This window comes from Chiloscyllium plagiosum, unplaced genomic scaffold (assembly GCF_037043375.1).
Source record: "Chiloscyllium plagiosum isolate Xiang-an unplaced genomic scaffold, Cpla_swu_hap1 HiC_scaffold_5, whole genome shotgun sequence".
NCBI lineage: Eukaryota > Metazoa > Chordata > Chondrichthyes > Orectolobiformes > Hemiscylliidae > Chiloscyllium > Chiloscyllium plagiosum.
In genome coordinates this window covers 67,205,996-67,223,815 of record NW_028270143.1, presented here as the reverse complement: position 1 = coordinate 67,223,815, position 17,820 = coordinate 67,205,996, and the positions used below count along the sequence as shown (strand labels likewise).

General features: G+C 38.8%; 1 protein-coding gene across 11 annotated transcripts in view; it reads left to right on the top strand.

The window, feature by feature from the left end:
• The window catches only part of LOC122549923 (E3 ubiquitin-protein ligase HECW1-like), a 464,685-nt gene that overhangs the window by 214,335 nt on the left and 232,530 nt on the right, over positions 1 to 17,820 (top strand). For all 11 annotated transcript variants that reach the window (XM_043690154.2, XM_043690156.2, XM_043690157.2 and 8 more), the window contains one exon: positions 8,950 to 9,092. In XM_043690154.2, coding sequence (XP_043546089.2) covers positions 8,950 to 9,092 — 143 coding nt within the window. The remainder of the gene's footprint in view (positions 1 to 8,949; positions 9,093 to 17,820) is intronic.

The following is a 17,820-nucleotide window of genomic DNA, read 5'->3' as shown; positions in this document are numbered from 1 at the left end:
GCCGACCAAGAAAGAAACCTAACTGCCATCTGACCCATCTGCACAGCTTTTACCTCTGCTGCTTGATTTCAAGTATCCTTGAACAACTGAGTTCATCTAAGAAAAATGAATAAACAGTGAAATTCGCGGCTGACCTTGGAGAAACCTGTGTGGAAGAGCTCACAGTAAGGGAGCAGCTAAGCAGCTTTTTAAAGTGTAACCTTACGCACACGCGCACACACACACACACAGACACTCACACTAACACTAACACACCGAAACTGACACACGCAAACACACCCATAGAGACACACACTCACAGACACAAACACTCACACACACACACCAACACACACAGACACACATGCACACAGACACTGACATACACACAAACACACCCACATATACACTCACAGGCACAAACATTGACATACATGCACAGACACACGTGTACACACAGACATGCTCACAGAAAAAAATCAGACACAATCACGTGCACAAGCACACACAAACACGCACACAGACAGTAACTCACACACACACACCCTCACAGACACACCAAAACATAGACACAGATACTGAAGCACACACAGACACATGACACTCACACACAGACACACGCTCACAGACAACCACACACACACGCGCGCGCGTGCACACACATACTCAATCAGCTAATCTCTCACACACACCCAAACAGACACACACAGAAATGTACATACACACCCACACAGACACACTCACTGACACACACACACAGACACTGACACAAACACACAGACACATAGACACAGATACTGAAACACATACACACACAGTCGCACACTGAAACCGACATGCACAGACACTGTCAACTGCACACAGTCACAGATACTGACACACATGCACATAGACACATGCACACAGAATGACATATGGACACAGACACTGACACAAACACTCTAAGACACACAGATACATGCGCATGCACACATACACAGACACACATACATTTGCACATGCAGACAGAAACTCACAGAGTTTGTGCAGAGAAGGATTCACATTTTTAGATCATTGGAATATCTTCTGGGGTAGAAGTGACCTGTATAAGAAGGACAGAGTGCACCTGAATTGGAAGGGGAACTAAGTATTGGTAGGGAGATAGTGAGGAAAGAGATCTGTCTGAGACTGGTATATTTGGGAAAGGGAGCAAGTCAAATACTCCTGGGCAAGCAGGAACAAAATAGACAACTAGGTAGGACTGATAAATTAAACTGCATTTATTTCAATGCAAGAGGCCTAATGGGTAAGGCCTAACTCTGGGCATGGTTAGGAAGATGGGACTGGGATATCATAGTAATTACAGAAACATGGCTCAGGGATGGACAGGACTGGCAGCTTAATGTTCCAGGATACAGATGCTACAAGAAGGATAGGAAGTGGGGGGGTGGGGGGCAAGAGAGGAAGGGAAGTGACGTTTTTGATAAGGGATAACATTACGACTATACTTAGGGAGGATATTACTGGGAATATGTTCAGAGACATTATTTGTCAAATAACTGACAAATAGGAAAAGGATGATCACCTTATTGGCATTGTACTATAGATCCCCCCAGCAGTCAGAGGGAAATTGAGAAACAAATTTTTATGGAGCTATCAGTTATCTGTAAGAATAATAGGGTGGTTATGGAAGGACATTTTAAGTTCCCAAACATAGATTGGGACTGCCAGAGTGTTAAGGGTTTAGATGGAGAGAAATTTGTTAAATGTATACAAGAAAATTTTCTGATTCATTTTTTCTGATGCACCTCCTGGAGAAGCTGCAAAACTTGACTTACTCTTGGGAAATAAGGCAGGATAGGTGACTGAGGTGTCAGTGGGGGAACACTTTGGGGCCAGCGACCATAATTCTAATAGTTTTAAAATAGACACGGAAAAAGATAGACCGGATCTAAAAGTTAAAGTTCTGAATTGGAGAAAGGCCAATTTTGACGTTATTAGGCAAGAACTTTCAAAAGTTGACTGGGGGTAGATGTTTGCAGATAAAGAGATGTCTGGAAAATGGGAAGCCTTAAAAAATGCAATAATGAGAGTCCAGGGACAGTATGCTCCTGTTAGGGTGAAGGGCAAGGTTGGTAGCTGTGGGGAATGCTGGATGACTAGAGAAATTGAGGTTTTGGTCAAGAAAGCATATGTAAGGTATAGACAGGATAGATCAAGTGAATCCTTAGAGGAGTATAAAGGCAGTAGGAGTAAATTTAAGAGGGAAATCAGGAGGGCAAAAATGGGACATGAGATAGCTTTAGCAAAAAGAGTTAAAGAAAATCCAAAGGGATTTTATAAATATATTAGGAACAAAAGGGTAACTAGGGAGAGAATAAGGCCCTTCAAAGATCAACAAGGAAGCCTACAGGAGATGGTGGAGATACTAAACAAGTATTTTGCATCAGAGTTTACAATGGATAATGTGGGGAAATAAATGGTGACGTTTTGAAAAGTGTCCGTATTACAAAGGAGGAGGTGCTGGATGTCTTAAAACGCATAAAGGTGGATAAATCCCCAGGACCTGATTAGATGTACCTTAGAACTCTGTGGGAAACTAGGGAAATGATTGCTGGGTGCTTTGCTGAGATATTTATATCGTCAATAGTGACAGGTGAAGTGCTGGAAGACTGGGAGTTGGCTAACGTAGTGCTACTATTTGAGAAAGGCGATAAGGAAAAGCCAGGGAACTAAAGACCAGTGAGCCTGACACCAGTTGATGGAAGGGCAAGTTGATGGAAGGAATTCTGAGGGAAAGGATTCACATGTATTTGGAATGGGAAGGACTGATTATGGATAATTGTGTCTCATGAATTTGATTGAGTTTTTTTTGAAGAAGTAGCAAAGAGAATTGATGAGAGCAGAGCCGTGAATATAATCTATATGGATTTCAATAAGGTGTTTGACAAGGTTCTACATGGTAAACAAGGTTAGATCACATAGAATGCAAGGAGAACTAGTCACAGAACTGGCTAAAAGACAGAAGACAGAGGGTAGTGGTGGAGGGTTATTTTTCAAACTAGAGGCCTGTGACCAATGGTATGCCACAAGGATTGGTGCTGAGTCCACTGTTTTTCGTTGTTTTTTAATACATGAATATAGGAGATATAGTTAGTGAGTTTGCAGATGACACCAGAATTGGAGGTATGGTGGAAAGCGAAGAAGGTTACCTCAGAATACAACGGGATCTTGATTAGATAGGTCAATGTGTGAAGGAGTGGCAGATGCTGTGTAATTTAGATAAATGTGAGGTGCTGCATTTTGGAAATGCAAATCAGGGCAGGACTTAGACACATTAATGGTAAGATCCTGGGGAGTGTTGCTGAACGAAGAGACCTTGGAGTGCAGGTTAATAGCTCCTTGAAAGTGGAGTCTCAGGTAGATAGGATAGTGAAGAGACGCTTGATATATTTTCCTTTATTGGTCAGACCATTGATTATAGGAGATGGGAGGTCATGTTGAGGCTGTACAGAACATGTACAGGCCAATATTAGAATACTGTGCACAATTCTGGTTTCCCTGCTATAGGAAGGATGTTGTGAAACTTGAAAGTGTTCAGAAAAGATTTACAAGAATGTTGCCAGAGTTGGAGGGTTTGAGCTATAGGGAGAGGCTGACTAGATTGGGGCTGTTTTCTCTAGAGTTTTGGAAGCTGAGGGGTGACCTTATTGAGGTTTATAATATCATAGGGGACATGGATAAGATAACTAGACAGGTCTTTTCTCCAGGATGGGGAGACAAACACTAAAGAGCATTGGTTTAAGGTGAGGGGGAAAGATTTAAAAGGGATCTAAAGGGCACCTTTTTCACACAGAGGGTGGTGCATGTATGGAATGAGCTACCAGAGGAAGTGGTGGAGGCTGGGTACAATGACAACATTTAAAAGGCACAGGGATGGGTACATGAGTAGGAAGGATTTAGAAGGATATGGGCCAAGTTATGGCAAATGGGACTGGATTTATCTGGGATATCTATTTGGCGTGGATGTGTTGGACCAAAGGGTCTTTACATACTCTCAGTCTCTATGACTCTATGACTGTAAATGGCTGAGGGCTGGAATATGTCCAGCTTGAGTTAATCCTCATCTTCTAAGCAAATAACCAAAAGGCATGATGTCATTTAGTGACTGATTGCCATGAGATATCAACCTACTACAAAAAAAATTGGGAAATTGTGAAGGGAAAAGCACAAAGGGAGGAAGACTGTTTACAGTTTGACATCTTCATCAGCTTGATAGATAATGGAAAAATATGTGAGATTAAAATAATAGTTAATTCTTACTACAAACAGAAGAGACCAAACCATGATTTGCATCTCATTCATTCAACTCATAAGGAATCAGCAAACCTTCTCACCATAGGTTGTCTATTTTGATTATGCATAGTTTTTAAATTATCACTTCACAATAGTCACAATTGTATCTGGCTCCTCAATCCCTTTTGTGTAATCAGTTATCCTGATCATATCTGACAGAACTTTCACTTATCAGATACTTGGGGCAAAGACCGAACATTACTGGATCACCCCAGATTTTTATCCCTGCCACTTCAGGACTACTTGACTTTCAAAATTTGCAGAAGGAAATTCAGAACAATACTAAATATACTGCATTATTGTATGAAAGGTGCTCTTCTGAAGCGCAAAACTGGAGTAGAATGTAGGGAATATAGGTTTGCTGTATAGAGTGTAGGTTGCTGTGTTATATCTGATTTAGAAGCACTTCTTGTAGGAAGACTGCTATCCTGTCGCTAATCTCCCCTCACCTTCATGAACACAAGAAAGAGAAAAGAATAGAAGGTTAGCACAGCATGAAGCATTCGTGCTAGTGTATATATCCAATCCAGCACAAGATAGCTATACTGAATCTTCATTGTCAGTAATCCTGTATTGTGAACAATAAGAAGGCACCATAATAGTGGGATAAAATTTCAGTGGTTGATTAAGTTGTCTGAACATGTAATGTTGAACCTTTCTCCTGATAATCACATATTTCCAGGACTACAGGAACAGAAAACGAACCATTCAGCCCTTCAAAACCTGTTCCACCATTCAATTAGAATGCATTGCAGTTCATATTACTCAGTCTCAGTTCCACATCTTTTGCTATCAGTAGCTGTTTAAAAATCCATTAAACCCTGGTGTCATCCATCTGAATCTTGTTTGAATCATATAATCCCTACAGTGTCTACTTCAAAAGCCTTTATTTCTTTCCTAAGTTAAAAACAGAAACTACTCAAAACACTTAGCACGTTTGGCAGCATCAATGAAGAGAGTTAATGTAACATTTCAATAAAATCAACCAATTGGTGAGGTTCCCCCTCAACATTGTGAATTTTCACCATCATTAGTTTTGACCAGCATTGAATCAGTGAAATTTGTCAGTGTCTATCCTAAGAAAATAGAGAACATAGGAAAAAGATAAGTATTTGTGACTGTCTCTGTATGCCTTTGGGTCTTCATCTTAAGACCAATTAGATTTCACTATCAAAACTTCTGTTGTTTGTTTAATTTATAACTAGAGTCATAGACTCATAGAGATGTACAGCATAGAAACAAACCCTTCAGTCCAATTCACCCATGCCAACCAGATATCCTAAACAGACATATTACTGAATGATTTCAGAATGAGAGAACTGGCAATATGAAACTGAAAAGTTTATTAATCAACTGATTGCTTTATAAAAAAAAGCATCATTTACTTTTATATAAAGTCATTTGTAGTTTCAGTCTACTTTATGAATGTGTTTTGAACAGATATAGCTTAATTGCTATGTTAAAATACAGTATGGCAATCTAGCAAAGATATGTTAAGTAGTGTGTACGTCAAGGGACAGAAACAGTCATATGAAATATGATCAGTGGAACAGAAATAATACCGAAGCATTTAGTGAACTAGGTACCCATGTATCATTCAAAAGGTTTAATTGTATCTGCCACTTCAAATTTTATTGGGCCAATTACTATTTTTGAAAGGTTACTCTGCTAATATATTTGGTAATAAGCAAACATTTGACAGTTATGGGTTTTAAAGTAGGTTACAAAGAACTGAAAAAAAAAACCTCAAAGTTTACCTGTTGAATAAGCATTACAGTTAAATGTATTTTTTAAAAATTACTGGCTGGGACAAAAAATAGCCAAAACTTTGTTTCTAATGAGCAAATGATTTCCAACACAAACAGAAATTGCTCAAAAAGTTCAGCAGGTTATGGCAACATCTTTGGACAGAAATCAGAGTTAATGTTTCAGGTTGAGTGATGTTTCCTCAGAACAGGAGGATCCTTCCACTGAACAGATCTGAGGAAGGGTCTCTTGATCTGAAATGTTAACTCTGATTTCTCTCCACAGGTGCTGCCAGAGCTGCTGAGCGTTAACAGCAATTTCTGTTTGTTTCTGATTTACAACATCCATAGTTCTTTTGGTTTTTAAATGATTTCCAACTTTGGTTTTTGTGAGGCTTCTTTTATTTTGCCAATATTTCCTCCCTATTATCTGAAGGTAATGAGTCATGTCTCAGTAAGTAGTACTCTGAGTGGTAACCATAACCTGACCAGAAATTGGCAGGAATACAAAATATGTAATTGCAAATCGGCTGCCAATTTTCCAACCTGTTTAGTTTTATTTTGGTAAAATCAGCCAGGAGCTTAAACAGGCTACTGATTTGCAATTAGGAGAAAGTGAGGACTGCAGATGCTGGAGATCAGAGCTGAAAATGTGTTGCTGGAAAGGCGCAGCAGGTCAGGCAGCATCCAAGGAGCAGGAGAATTGACGTTTCGACATGATTCCTAAAGAAGGGCTCATGCAGCAACACATTTTCAGTACTGATTTGCAATTGTCCACTTTACATTTCTGTTGAAGAATAATTTCACTCTCTATGGGTAGCAAAAAGCTTTACATCTTAACATAAGAAAAATAAGTAGGGGTAGAGCATTTAGTCCATTGAACTTGCTCTGCCAGTCAATAAGGTCATGGCCGATCTAATCTGACCTTTAACTTGTTCTGCCATTCAATGAGGTCATAGCTAATCTGATGTGACCTTAACTCCACTGTTCTGTCTGTCTTCTCTAACCCTTGAGTCTCTTGTTGATCAAATAACTTGATATTGAACACTCTAACCTCCACTCCTCTTTGCAAGGTTTGAGAAGATTTGCAGCTCCGCTCCTCTCTGAGGAAAACATGTTCCAGCACTAACAATCCTCTGAGACAAGACGTTCCTCTTTATCTCTTCAATAGAAGATCCCTTTATCTTGAAACTGTGCCCTCTAATCCTAGATTCTCTGATGAGGAGAAACATTCTTCCAACACCTGTCAGGGCGTACTTCTGATTCTTCTGCTGATATTCCAGTAGACTAACCGAAGGACCACCATAGAATCTCATCACAGTAAGGTTAATGCCATTGTTGCATCAAAATGTTTTGTCAAGCTTGGCCCAAATTTACAGAATACTCTTCTGTTGCATTCTGATTGTGGCTGAAGCTGCACAAATAAGAATTCCTCTAAGTCATCATGTGGCACTGATGCTGCAATGATCTCCAAGTGCAACAGGGATATTAAATTATGTTTCCATTCCCATTTCTTGAGTTGGCAAATAATTTCTAACAGCAAACTTTAATACTAACTATAATCTAAAATGTGCTACAATTGTTATTGGAAGCCAAAGTCGACGTAAAATTGATGCTGCACAATACAATAAAGCTTTAATATCCATCTCACTGAGAATCTCATCCTTTATAAGTCTGAGTTATTTACTCATTGAATTATTGGGTGTTGGAAATATTGTTGTTGAAAATATTTTATCTTTAGATGTTTTAGACATATTCAACTTGCCTAAAAGTGCATTTATGATAGATTATCAAAATAGAATTTATGCTAAAATAATCGTGACACTGACAGTACTTGCCATCATTGAACAGGAAGTAGGACAGTATATTCTGGCAGCTCGAGACACACAATTAAACATGAAAATCAGGAAATTGCTGTCTGAGTAGCCCTACTTCTTTATCAACACTGCTTCAGCATTACACAGCATTTGCCACTGAAACATATAAAGGGTTTGAAATAAGTGCAAATTTCTTAATAATGGGGAAAAGCAGCTGCTAGGAATGGAATAAAAGGAAGTAAATCCTGCAGTCAGATCTCACTATAGCGTGGGATGTGCTACTCCATATACCCAAAGATCTATAGGTCAAGAATTAGCTTTGCTGGTCAGATAGAAGACCTTCAGCAGAAACTTGCGACTCTGAATTCCTGTCATCCTTCAATTGAGGACAGTCAATGATTTTTCAGTAGTGGTTATATCTAATCTTAAATTGTTGACTGTGTTGTTGTTTTCCATTTGCAACACCATTAAGAGTTTGTACTCAGCATCGTGAACACGAACATCCATGATGAAAGGATTAAAGCTTGATAGGAATATTGTTGTCTGCTAAGATGCCTTTAAGGATTATGGAAACATTTTATGAATAATAAGTCTATGTTGTCTTTCCTTATCATGCATCTACAAAACATTGTAAGTCTGAATTCCAAACTGAAAAGATTCCAGATATTTGCACTCCAGTATGGATGCTGCAGCGCAATCTTACCCTGGAGATCGGTCTCACTAATATTCAGAGCTGACTGATCTACAGACATGTACATTGTAAATAATTCACAAATTTCCTTTAAATTACTTGAAGCTTTTCCACATCATTATGATAGTGCTGTGAAACTATCATAAGAAGTGCCAAGCAATGATTGATGCATTTATGATATTCTGTCACAATCTAAAAGAAAGACAAAAAGCAGACTTAACTGTAGTTGGGATCCATTTAGAATGAAGTCATCATTAGGAAGTAGATAATGTAAGTTATTTATAGGGTGCACATTGCAACTTTAGGCTGGCTAATTGTTAAATTTTGTAGGTACCAATCAGTTTGTGTGATAATGTTTCTCTCTTCTCTTGCTGTTTTGCAGCAGCACAGTTTTGTTTCTCTCCCTACGGATGTTCTTGAAATTGAGGTCAAGGACAAGTTTGCAAAGAGTCGTCCCATAATAAAGCGTTTTCTAGGAAAGCTTTCGATGCCAGTACAACGATTATTAGAAAGACATGCAATAGGGTAAGTTTTTAGTATCTCTGTGAAAATATAACTATTTATATTTCCTATCTAGAAGAATATATTTAATATTACATGGAATAAAAGTCTCAATTTAATAACTGGTAAAGATGATTCAAAATGAGTTACTTTGTCAAATATTCAATTTTTAAAAAAATATGTAGTAAAGCCAGGAAATCAAAAGTGAATCTTGAATATGCAACAAGTAAGACAAAATGTGAAAAAAAAGGAGTAGTCTTGAGTTTAATTTAACCATGCTTTTGTGTTTAAGATGTTGGGGTACCACAAATATATTTTGATGATTTTTAGTTTTACTTTGTTTGGGATTTGCTTCACCTCCTGGTCAGAATATATGCTCTTTGGCTTTGGCAAAATATATACAAATGCTGTGTTTTTAAAAGTCCTAATGTTGGTGAGAAAAGCTCCTACCTTGTTTTAATTTTAATTTTAATTTGGATGTGGATGATTTTGACAAAGCAGCACTCATTGCTCATTCCCAGTTGCTATGAGGACATTAGATACCAAATGCTGGACTGAAGATAAATATCAGTCGCGCTATGGAAGGGTGACAGTCTACTTACTCTGAAGAGTACGAATGGACTCGTTGAGTTATTGTAAGAATCAAGTAGTTTTCATCATCATTTTTCTGGTCTAGCCCAATAACTACAATTTTATTTTACATTTTGGCAACATGTGATTTCAACTCAACCTCTAGATCAATGATCTAGTGTAACCATTGAGCTACTGTGCTGTGCAATGCTAAGTTTCTTAAGCTGCAGGTTTATCAAAATCTTAACTTTCAGAATTTAATGGTCTCCTCCTAGCCATCTTTCTTCTACATAAGTGAAAATGTCAACTTGTGTTGTAATTTGAGTAAAAAATTGGCAGAGAGTGGCAGGAAAGGACAAAAGTATCAAATTGATGTAACATTAGAGACAAAGTGAAATCAAAGAAAATAGAAAAAACTTTTAAAGCTAAAGGCTTGTATTAGAATATGTGAAGCATTCATGTATCAAAGATTAGCTAGATAGAAATAAGTGAGCTTGATATAGTAGCCATTATGAATGGCTAGTTTCAGGGTGAGCAAGGTTGGGAACTAGATATTCTAGCATACTTGATGTTTAGATGAGATAAGCCAAATTGGCAAAGAAGAGTGGTTATCTTTGACAAATGAGAAAGGTGAGCATCTAAAGTCATTAAAGCCACTTAAATGAAAAAATATTTATAGTTCTCTTTTGTGATTCTCAGTCAACTTTTCAAAATGTTTTCAAAATACCAAAGGAGTTAATGAAATCAGATGCTGTGGGTTATTTGACATATTAGCTGCCAGCCGTTGGGCTGATGATGCTTTTCAGGTTTTTAACATGATGTCCCTTTCAGTCACAATGTGGGCAACCAGCCTGCAGCAAGCTGGGAACCCACACAAAATGTTAGAAAGCTAATGAAAGACTGCTAATACATTTAAAGTTGGAGCTGCAGCATAATGGAAATAGAGCACCATTACACAATGCAGCAAAATAAGGTAATCCAGCAGCAGATCAGGACACTAAGGAAATGATGGCACTGGCAGGTATTCAATAGCTTTGGCTTCTGTCACACACACACACACACAGTTCTCATTGTTCAACTGAAGCATGAGAGCTTTCTGTTTGCATGTATTCTGGGGTACAGTAGCCACTGGACTACAAAACACTTAATTTGGGCATACAGTACTGTTGGACCTCTTGAGGTTGTAAAAGATCCTATTTAAATGGAATACCTTTTTTCCTTTCTTTGTACTGATTTAAATATAAGGGTTGAGATCTGTTCATTTAGAAAATGCCATCATTCCAACAGTAGTGGTCCTAGTGCACTATGCAGAACAACTGGATTCACATTTTGCTTTTCTGACAATTTAAGATACATTAGATCAACTGCCAGGAGCAATTATTACTGTGCAATGTATTTAGATGATTTGTATTTCAGTGTATAAAGATTAGAATGTTTCCAGTATATTCAAAGGTCAGTATTTCAGCATTACCTTTTTCTTGTTTGTATGTAGCAGTCTTTAAGCAATGTTTAATTCTTTATCAAGATTTCAGTCTGCTTATAAGATGAGTGGTGAAATTTCATGATTATTCATTTCTATTATGGTCCCAGACTCACCTATCGCAGTATAGCTTGTCACACTGAACTTAAAAAGGTTTGCCAATTTACAGCAAAACATTAAATAAGGACATAAAAAGTGGGGACAGGAGTAGGCCATTTGGCTCATCATGCTTGCTGTGCAATTCAGTAAGAGCAATGACTAATCTACTACCTCAATTTCACATTCCTGCATTATTCCAGTATCCTTCAATTTCTTTAATATCCAGAAGTCTATTGATTTCCCATTTTGAATAGACTTAACAATTTAGCATGCGTGGTTTTCAGGAATAGAGAGTGCCAACATTAATACAGTTTGAATGAAGGAATTTCTCCTCATCTCAGTTCAAAATGGCTCACAGACAATGAGTTCCAGATTCCCACCACCATCTGGATGAAAAGGTTTTACCTCACATCCCCTCTGAACCTCCTGTCCCTTACCTTAAATCTATGTCTCATTGATCTCTACACCTCAAGGAACAGTTCCCCTTGGGTAATTCTTTCATCTCGAGAATCAGTCCAGTCAACCTTCAAATCTCATTTTACCCCACCTCCTTTTCACTGAGTCAGGCAGATGCAAACCTAGAAACAACTGCATCCCTGCATTCTCTTGTCAAGGATAAGAGTTGGTGTGGCTCAAATAAATCCTCTCCCTAAGCTTCAACAGGAACGTTGATTATGAAATCCTACTGTGGTAGTATTTGAATGTTAACTTATATCAAATAACTAGAAAGAATAAAAAGGAGACCATTGATAAGCAACACATTTTCAGCTCTGATCTCCAGCATCTGCAGTCCTCACTTTCTCCTCATTGATAAGTATTCACAATCTAGTTGTTATGAAAATGAACAATAATTAAAAAAGCCAAAAGAAATTCCCCATCACTTGTCCTGCATTATAGAAGTATCACCTTAATTTTACAACATGAAATATCATTTGATATTATTCAAATCAACTGGCATTAAAATATGTTATTGACAGTCTAGATTTTATTGTAACTTTTAGCAGAATATTGAGGGGGCCAATACTGGAAAAGGATAGGGTTGAGGGGCAGTGCCTGCTGAATGGCACTTCATGCTCTTGCTGGTGACCCTAATGCCCTCCTCCCTGATGACCCTCACTCAATAACTTCCCCCATTGTATTCTTTCAGCTGTGGTGCAGGAATCCAACACCGATCCTTGGCTGTGGGTGGGTGTACTACCAGCAGCCACCACCACTTTGCTGAGGGCACTAGTGTTCAATAGAATAGATAATTGATTGGCCAACAGCTTCAGGGAAGCAGAATGTCTATAGCTGAAGTCCTTGCCCCTTTCCCACTGCCCTGTTAAATGCCTAACTGTCACTTAATGTGGTGGACCTTCTCTAAAAGGAACAGTACAGGAGCTCTTGCAGATATCCCCATTATCTCTATTAGCTATGCCCAGACTGTTTTACTTTGGTCATTGTTTGTGGACGAGTCTAAGAAATTAGTGAGTTTTGAGAAGATTTGTAGCTCAGGTTGAGGTTCTGGATGTAGGTTTGCTCGCTGAGCTGGAAGGTTAATTTTCGTGATTTAAAAAATATTTTTCACACCAGTTGAACACGTTTTATTCATTCATGGGATGTGATGTTGTTTTGTTGCCCATCATTATTTGTCCTGGAGAAGATGGTGGTGTGTTGCTTTTTTGAACTGCTGCAGACTATGTGCTGTAGGTACACTTACAATGCTGTCAGGGAGGGAAGCACAGGACTTTGACCCAGTGATGCTGAAAGAATCATGATATATTTTTGAGTCAGGATGTTAAGTATTTTGGAGGGAAACTTGAAGATGGTGGTGTTCCCATGTATCTGTTGCCCTTGTTCTTCTAGATATAGAAGTGGTTATGGGTTTAGAAAGTGCTGAATTTCTGCAGTACGGTACATCTTATAGATAGTTCACATTACTGCTAAAGAATGTCAGTGGTGGAGAGAGTGAGTGTTTGTGGATGTGGTGCCAATCAAGTGGGCTACTTTGTGATGTCAAGCTTCTTACCACATAAAAGGGGAATGTGCTGAGGAGAATATCCATATGTATGCCTGTTACAGAATTGGCTATCGGTTAGGCAAATTGTTTTCAAACTTATTGGGCACAAGGCTAAATCCAGTATCCCATCTACCTTGAAGGTGGCAACATGTAGTATAATCCTGTGAGTGCTATCACTATGAGAAAGAAAGCACATTCGTTTGACTAAAAAAGAAATGATAAACTATTATATATTATTATTTTTAATTATTGATATATTATATATTATTATAAATTATTATTATTTTCTTTCTCTTGTTGACAAGTAATGAATATAGAAGTTTATTTAAAATGTAGTATTTTTGCACATGTGCTCCACGGCAGGATGAAAACTTGTTTAATTTTTCTGTGATATTTTGGAATGTCTTTCTCAGTTGAGAGTGATTTAAGAGAAAATCAAGCCATCATCAGGTACGACAGGGCTTAGAATAGAGTGTTATTGGTTAATCCTTAGCTAAAAGACTTCATGTAGTGACAAACCATCTAATACCCTCAGCTCATTGTAAGAAAAACATTCCCTTCTGTCATGAAAATAATGTTGTGCAATTGTTTGAGAGCTTCAATCAGACCATGTTCACTCTTCACGTTTCCTGCAGCAAATTAGGAGTGGAACGGTGTAGAAGTTGAATGCAGCCATCTAGTGGTTAGAAATGGAATATTATATCAGCACCAAATACTCAGAAGAGACAAATAATTGTAAAATCATGAACACAATTGTTGACAGACAATAGTGAGCAAACTACACTTCCCACTTGAACACTGCACACATCAACAATTATGAAAGCTGTCTCACAACAGTTTCAATAAAAAAGGGCATTCTCAAAGGATTTCATGACCAATTCATTCTTTCTGAAGTGAAGTTATCTGTGGTTCTGAAGGAAACATAGCAGACATTTTGTAAAATAAGCAAAATTCCATCCTAATCAATTTAGTAAACATTCACTAAACCTTTTTTTTATTGATATTGGTTCAGGGCTTAATGTTGGCTGGAATCTTTTCCATTCATCAAACAAGCAAACTAGCTCTTGATTTAGCATCCCATTTAAACGACGGCACCTTGTCATAGCAGCACTTGATCAGTTTTACATTGCATGTTTTTCAGATTGTATGGAGGGGTCTTAGACTGGGAGAGATAAAGGCTAAAATCCCTCAACCTGTGACTAATTGGCAACTCTTTCACATGTCAGTAACTGATCAAAGCACTATGCTCAAGAAATCTATGCTTCCAAAATTCTGTTTCTGGGAGATCCTGTGAGAGTGAGCAAAATGATTGGAAATCAGAAATTATCCTGTAGAGAACTAAGCTGCCAAAATCTTAAGTTATAGCATCAAAAATGGTTTGACAATTGAGAAGGAACTAAAGTGACCTTATCAAAATATTGAATGAATGAAGCTAGTGGTAGACAGAGAGAAAAATCAGTAAAAAAAGTCAATAAAACCTGAAAATGAACACTCTAGATATCATGGAACATAGAACAGAACTGCACGGGAACAGGCCCTTCAGCCTCCCAAGCCTGTACCGACCATGATGCAATTCTAAACGCATCCCATCTGCTTGCACATTGTCGATATCCCTCTATTCCCTACTTATTCATAGATTTGTATAAATGCCGCTTAAATGTTGCTAATGTGTCAATTTCTACTACACTCCCTGGCAGCACAATCCAGCACCAACCACCCTCTGTTTAAAAAAAAGCTTACCTTGTACATCTCCTTTAAACTTACTCCCTCACACTTAAAACCAATGCTCCCTTGTATTTGACATTTCCAAGCTGGAAAAAAGACTCTGACTATCCACCTTATCCATTGCCTCTCATAATTTTATATACTTGTATCAATTTGTCCCTCAGCCTCCATTGCTCTAGTGAAGATCAGCCAGGTTTGTCCAACCTCTCCTTATAGCTAATACACTGTAATCAAGGCGACATCCTGATACCAGCATCTTCAGTCCTCACTTTCTCCTCGAAGATTTTAACCTACTGCGAATCCTCTTACAAGGATGCCTTCCTTGAAGAAGCTCTCTTCCTCCCTCTCCTGAAGAAGGGCTTGTGCCCGAAACGTCGATTCTCCTGCTCCTTGGATGCTGCCTGACCTGCTGTGCTTTTCCAGCAACACATTTTCAGCTCTGATCTCCAGCATCTGCAGTCCTCACTTTCTCCTCGACATCCTGATAAACCTCTTTTGCACTCTCTCCAAAGTCTCTACATCCTTCCCATAGTGTGGCAACCATAACAACACACATTGCTCCAAATGTGGCCTAACTGAAGTTTTATACAGATGCAATATGACCTGCCAACGTTTATACTCAAATGTCTCAACTGATGAAAGCATGCCATATGTTTTTCTTAGTACTTTATCCACTTGCCACTTTCAGGGAAAAATGGACTCCAAGGTGTCTCTGTATGTTAATGTTCCCAGAGTCCTGACATTTACTGTATACTTTCTTTTTTCATTTGACCTCCCAAAATTCATCACCTCACACTTGTCCAGATTCAACTCTGTCTGCTATTACTCCACTCAACTTTCTACTTGATCTATATCCTGCTACATCCTTTCATAGCCTTCCTCACTATTCACAACTCCACCGGTTTCTGAGTCATCTGCAAACTTACTAATCAGACCACCTGCACTTTCATCCAAATCACTTTTACATATTACAAACATCAGAGGTCCCAGCACTGATCCTTGTCAAACACCACTTGTCACAGACCTCCAGTCAGAAAAACACCCTCCCACAACTACACTCTGTCTCATATGACCAACCAACTTTGTATCAAACTTTCCAAGTCACTGTGGATATCATGTGACTTCTTCTGGACCAGCCTACCATGAGAGACCTTATCGAATACTTTAGTAGAGTCCATGTTGACAACATTGACTGCCCTTATCTCATCAATCATTTTTGTCACTTCCTCAAAAAACTCAATCAGATTTGTGAAATAAGACTTGCCCTGGACAAGGCCATAGCCTGGATATCCATTTTAAAGTGTACAAGATGAGAGTCATTTTATGGTTTCCATTTCAGGCAATTGAAAAAAACAAAAATGTGGAAGCATCAGCCTTAACCTGATATGACTGAATAAAACAAACTGCCCAATGTTAGGGCTTGGGTTTTCATCCTGGAGACCAAAGCAGGAGTCAGGGAAATTCCTGGCTTCACTGGCTAACTTCTGGAGAAAATGCTCCTGCAGTCCAGATTTGTATTGCTGGGAAGTGGGTGTGGGTTGTAGTCAGAGTAACCACTCTGGAAGAGAGGTTGGAGGCAGTCATGGGGGTTGCTGGCTATGGACGTCATTTGTTCAAAATGCCTTTGTTGTATCATAGAACTTCATTCTGAGCCTTTGAGCCTTCATCTCTCACACTCCCTTCCCATGAAGTCTTCATGGTCTCCACACAACCTATGGCTCTCATGCTGCTCATCCCAGAAGACAATGAAGGTAAAACTTGAGAACCAGACATACAGGTCTGACTTGTCTTGCATTCTTCAAAATGGAGCTCCTGTACGATCAGAGTCTTAATTTCCAAGTATTGTTATTTTTATTTCTGTATTTTCTCTCTGGCTTGCCAAGTCATGGCCATGGGTTTTACAAGTATTTCTGAAGGAGCAGCACAAACAGAATAACTACATGAAGAACTTTTTCCTGATTAAAACTGAAGATGTCACTGTAGGGTTATAACTGTTCCCATGGCTCAACTGGAAGCAAAATACTTATGTCAGCAGGATCCTGAAGAAGGATCACTGGACTTAAAACATTTCTCTCCATAGATGTTGCCAGGCCTGCTGAGTGTGAGAAAATGAGGACTGCAGATGCTGGAGATCAGAGTCAAAAGTGTGGTGCTGGAAAAGCACAGCAGGTCAGACAGCATCCGAGGAGCAGGAGAGTCGACGTTTCAGGCAAAAGCCCTTCATCATGACCTGCTGAGTGTCTCCAGCAACTTCTGTTTTTGTTTTAGATCCTCCACATCAGCAGTTCATAGTTTATTGTACTTACTTGAGCTGTGCCAAAGCATGCAGTCCATGTATGCATTATTCTGAGATAAATTGAGTTATCAACAGAAATTGAGAAGGTAATGAGCAAGTAGACAAGGAAGATCCGCTAAATGTGATCTATTCAGATTTCCAGAAGGCCTTTGATAAGATGCACACAGAACTTGCCAACTTTTATACTCAATAAGATAAATAAGAGCGTATTGTTTTACGGGCAAGGTACTGGTATGGATAGAGGATTGGCTGACTGGCAGAAGCCAGAGAGTGGGGATAAAAGGGTCTTTTTCAGGATGGTAGCTGGTGGCTAGTGGAGTTCCACAGGGGTTAGTGTTGGGACCACAACTTTTTATGTTCTACACTAATGATCTGGGCAAAGGAACTGAGGGCATTGTTGCTAAGTTTTAGATGGCACAAAGGTAGGTGGAGGGACAGGTAATGCTGAGGAAGCGGGAAGGCTGCAGAAGAATTTGGGCAGGCCAGGGCATTGGGCAAGAAGTAGAAGATGGGATAGAATATGAGAAAGTCTGAGCTTAAGCACTTTGGTAGGGAGAATACTGGCATGGACTATTTTCTAAAT